The sequence below is a fragment of the Gavialis gangeticus genome, unplaced genomic scaffold, assembly GCF_001723915.1.
Source record: "Gavialis gangeticus isolate Ggan-Ray unplaced genomic scaffold, GavGan_comp1, whole genome shotgun sequence".
Classification (NCBI taxonomy): domain Eukaryota; kingdom Metazoa; phylum Chordata; order Crocodylia; family Gavialidae; genus Gavialis; species Gavialis gangeticus.
In genome coordinates, this window is record NW_017728998.1 from 19,318,810 (window position 1) to 19,322,273 (window position 3,464).

The window sequence follows — 3,464 nt, forward strand, 5'->3', positions numbered from 1 at the left end:
GGAGAAACCTCCTGATAGTTTTGCTAAATCTGTTTCATGAAACAGAATTTTAAGAGTTGACAGCTAAGATAACATCATAGAGAAGCTGGCAAGTAAGTTTCTTAAGCATACTGGTGTGGATCAATAAGAGAGACTTGTATGCCTGTTACTTTAAAACGAATAATATACTTTATGACAGAGCAAGGCGTATTTGCCAGTATAATGACCTTAGTAAAAAGAAGTTTGTCCTCTTTTAGAAGAACCAGTTTGATGATTCACAATAAATAATGGGATGGACAAAATACAATTACATAAATAAAAAGGTACTAGTAAGAGAAATTTGACTTCATATCTTCTTAATTTCCATTTAGGAAAGAAGTGAGCCATGGTGTTCTGTGTTGTTTTGTTGAAAAGAATATGATTTAAATTTGGATATCATTTGCTGTATCATCATTTTTCATTGGATTTAAAATTCTAAACTGGAGAAACTTTTCATAAAAATACTTTTGTTGAGCTGGCAGACTAATAGCAGTAAAGATTTGTAGCTTAAGAAAAATGTTTTAAAGTCAGAACAATCTAAACAAGTTTTGAAAAAAACAAGCACTACTAAATCTTATACATCTTAGGTTCAGTTTCCAAATTTAAACTCATTTGCCATGTAATGCACAAGCTATCCTTCTGTTCAACCTGGATAGGGAAAATAAAAGTAGATTTTCATCATTCCTGTCTCCTTTCCCCACCCTTGCCTGTCCCCATATAAGCACCAAGTCATAGTGCCTTCAGGAAGCTAAGGTCATGAATCCTTAAAATTGCAGTGAAGTGAACTTTTTATTCTAAGATTTATCTTTCCCATAAAAAAACAGCTCAAAGACCATCGGTTTACTTGACATTTTAACATTTTTCTGTTTTGAATACCATGTTCTATTTTATTCTAGCTCTGCAGAAATGCAGATTGAAAGAAGTTCTTATTTGCCTTCTCTAGATAAGAGTGATTTGGTATGATTTACTGTTCTTTTATCGAAGTATGCTTTTTAAAAATATTTTTATTTTGTGCTTGAGGACCAATTAAAGCAAATGTATGCCTTGGTTTTCTATGCTATAGAAGCTGTGAGAATTAATCTGTTGTGAACTTTTAGAAAGTGTTTTTTGTTTGTTTTTTAAAGGCAGCGCTAAATAGAGTTCTGTTGGCAACTTCTAGGAAACTTAAGTTTAACGAAGCTGGGTTAATAAAACAGAATAGACTAGTATAGGAGATGTATCTTGCTTATTTTTTATGGAAGGCTTTAAAAATGGGTATAAGAAACTAAGGAAATAGCTAAGCATTTTACGATGCAGTTCTAGTGTTTTGTTTTCGATTAATAAATAGTCAGCTGTTTGGAGAAGAAGATGCTGATCAAGAAGTATCACCTGACAGAGCTGATCCTGAAGCTGCCTGTGAGTGTTTACTTAAATTGATACTATATATATTACTGCTTGTTTAAATCAGAATATCTCTTTTTTTAATGTTATAGTTAGATTCCTAATATTCAGTTTAGTAATATTAGACTCAATGAAAGAGAGAGAGAGAGAGAGAGCCTTTAGAATACGTATCTCTTTTGAGTTTCTGTACATCTGGATCACATTCGTGGTGCATCTACATCCTTTCCTTTGGGGTTTGGAGAGTTGTGTTCTTTTTTTAAACTGGTGGCATCCAATATAGGTCACACACATAGTCTGTAAGCCCTTGTGTTCCCGTATGAAAAAAGGAAGAGCAAAGCAACCCTAACAACCATCTAGTTCCTTTCTACTGCACCTTAGCAGAAAAACAGCTGAACTTCTTTGTTCTTAGCTTCATCAGCTGGATAAATAGTTTGTTGTAGTTAGTTATTGTCAGGTCTTTATTAAGCATGTTGGCTGCTTACAGGTGTGTGGGGCAGGAGGAGAAACTGCTTTACTTTCAGCTTGGCATGCCCCCATGCCAACTGAAGTTTTACCAGAAGAGGCATCACATCAGTTTGACCCAGCTTGCCCAGTGTCTGTATCACTCGTATACTTCAGCAGGACTTTTTAGCGCTTTTATCTAGTAGGTGGTTGAATTAGCCATTAGATAAAAGCCCTGCTGAAACACGTAAGCTATACAGATGCTGGGGAGCCAGGCCAAACTGGTCAAACTATGCCTCTTCTGGTAAAGCGCTGTTCTGGGATTTTTTTCCACATCTGTCAGACCCACTGTGTTAGTCCAAGGGGTCTAAAGAGGGAAAAGCTTGCATAATACGTTTTTTGGGGGGTAAAAGGACACTTTCTGCTAACCTGAAATTTAGAATAGAAAATTGTTCATAGATTGTAAGGCTGGAAGATCATCGGGTCCAGCCCCCTGCACCAAGCAGGAAAGATAACTGGGGGTCAGGTCACCACAGCAAGGTGACTGTCTAGTCTCTTGAAGATTTCCAAGGTAGGCGGAGCTCCCTCCCTCTGGAGGGAGCTTCTTCCACAATCTGGACACCCTGACTGTGAAGAATTTTTTCCTAATGTGGAGCTTGAATCGATCTTCCATGAGTTTGTGGCCATTACTCCTGGTTTTCCCCTCGGGTGCTCCGGCGAACAGTTGCTTACCAGGCCTTTGATGTGTACTCCCCTAATGTAGCGGTAAGCTGCTACCAAGTCCCCTCGTGGCTGCCTTCTCCTCAGGCTGAAGAGTCCCAGATTCCTCAGCCTTTCCTCATATGGCTTGCTTTTTAAGACTGTGATCGTACGGGTGGCTCTTCTTTGGACTGTCTCAAGCTTGTGGACATCCTTGTTAGTGTGGTGCCCAGAACTGGACGCAGTAATCTGGTTGCGGTCTCACCAGTGCTGAGTAGAGCAGAAGAATCACTTCCTTGGCTTTGCTGAAGGTGCATCGATTTGATGCACGCCAGAGTATTATTTGCCCTACTGGCTACAGCATTGCACTACTGGCTTATATTCATACTGTGGTCTGTTATTACCCCCAGGTCCCTTTCATTCGTGGTGCTAGTCAGTTTGGTGCTGCCAAGCCTATAAGTGTGTTGGGGGTTGCTCATCCTGAGGTGGAGCACTCTACATTTCTCTGTTGAACTTCATCAGGTTTCAATCCACCCAACTTGCTAGCCTGTCTAGGTCTACCTGTAACTGTAGCCTATCTTTGAGCGTGACCACGCTGCCCCATAACTTGGTGTTGTCCATGAACTTGGCCAGTGAGCTCTTCACCCCACATCCAAATTGTTAATAAAGATGTTGAAAAGTACTGGACCAAGGACCGACCCCTGTGGGATGCTATTGCCCACTTCTCTCCAGGATGATACAAATCCATTCACTACAGCACTGGGTCCTATTCTGTAGCCAGTTTCTCACCCACCTGACTGTCTCGGAGTTAAGCCCACAATCCTCCAAATTTCTCGTGAGAACATTGCGGTATACTAGATCAGAGGCCTTTGGAAAGTCTAGGTATACAATGTCAACCTGCTCTCTCGTGTCCAGGTGGTGAGTTA

At 40.2% G+C, this 3,464-nt stretch overlaps 1 protein-coding gene across 1 annotated transcript in view; it reads left to right on the forward strand.

The window, feature by feature from the left end:
* UBA2 (ubiquitin like modifier activating enzyme 2) overlaps window positions 1–3,464 on the forward strand; it is a 27,493-nt gene that overhangs the window by 8,925 nt on the left and 15,104 nt on the right. The window contains exon 7 of the mRNA XM_019505277.1: window positions 1,346–1,413. Within this exon, the coding sequence (XP_019360822.1) occupies window positions 1,346–1,413 (68 nt within the window). The remainder of the gene's footprint in view (window positions 1–1,345; window positions 1,414–3,464) is intronic.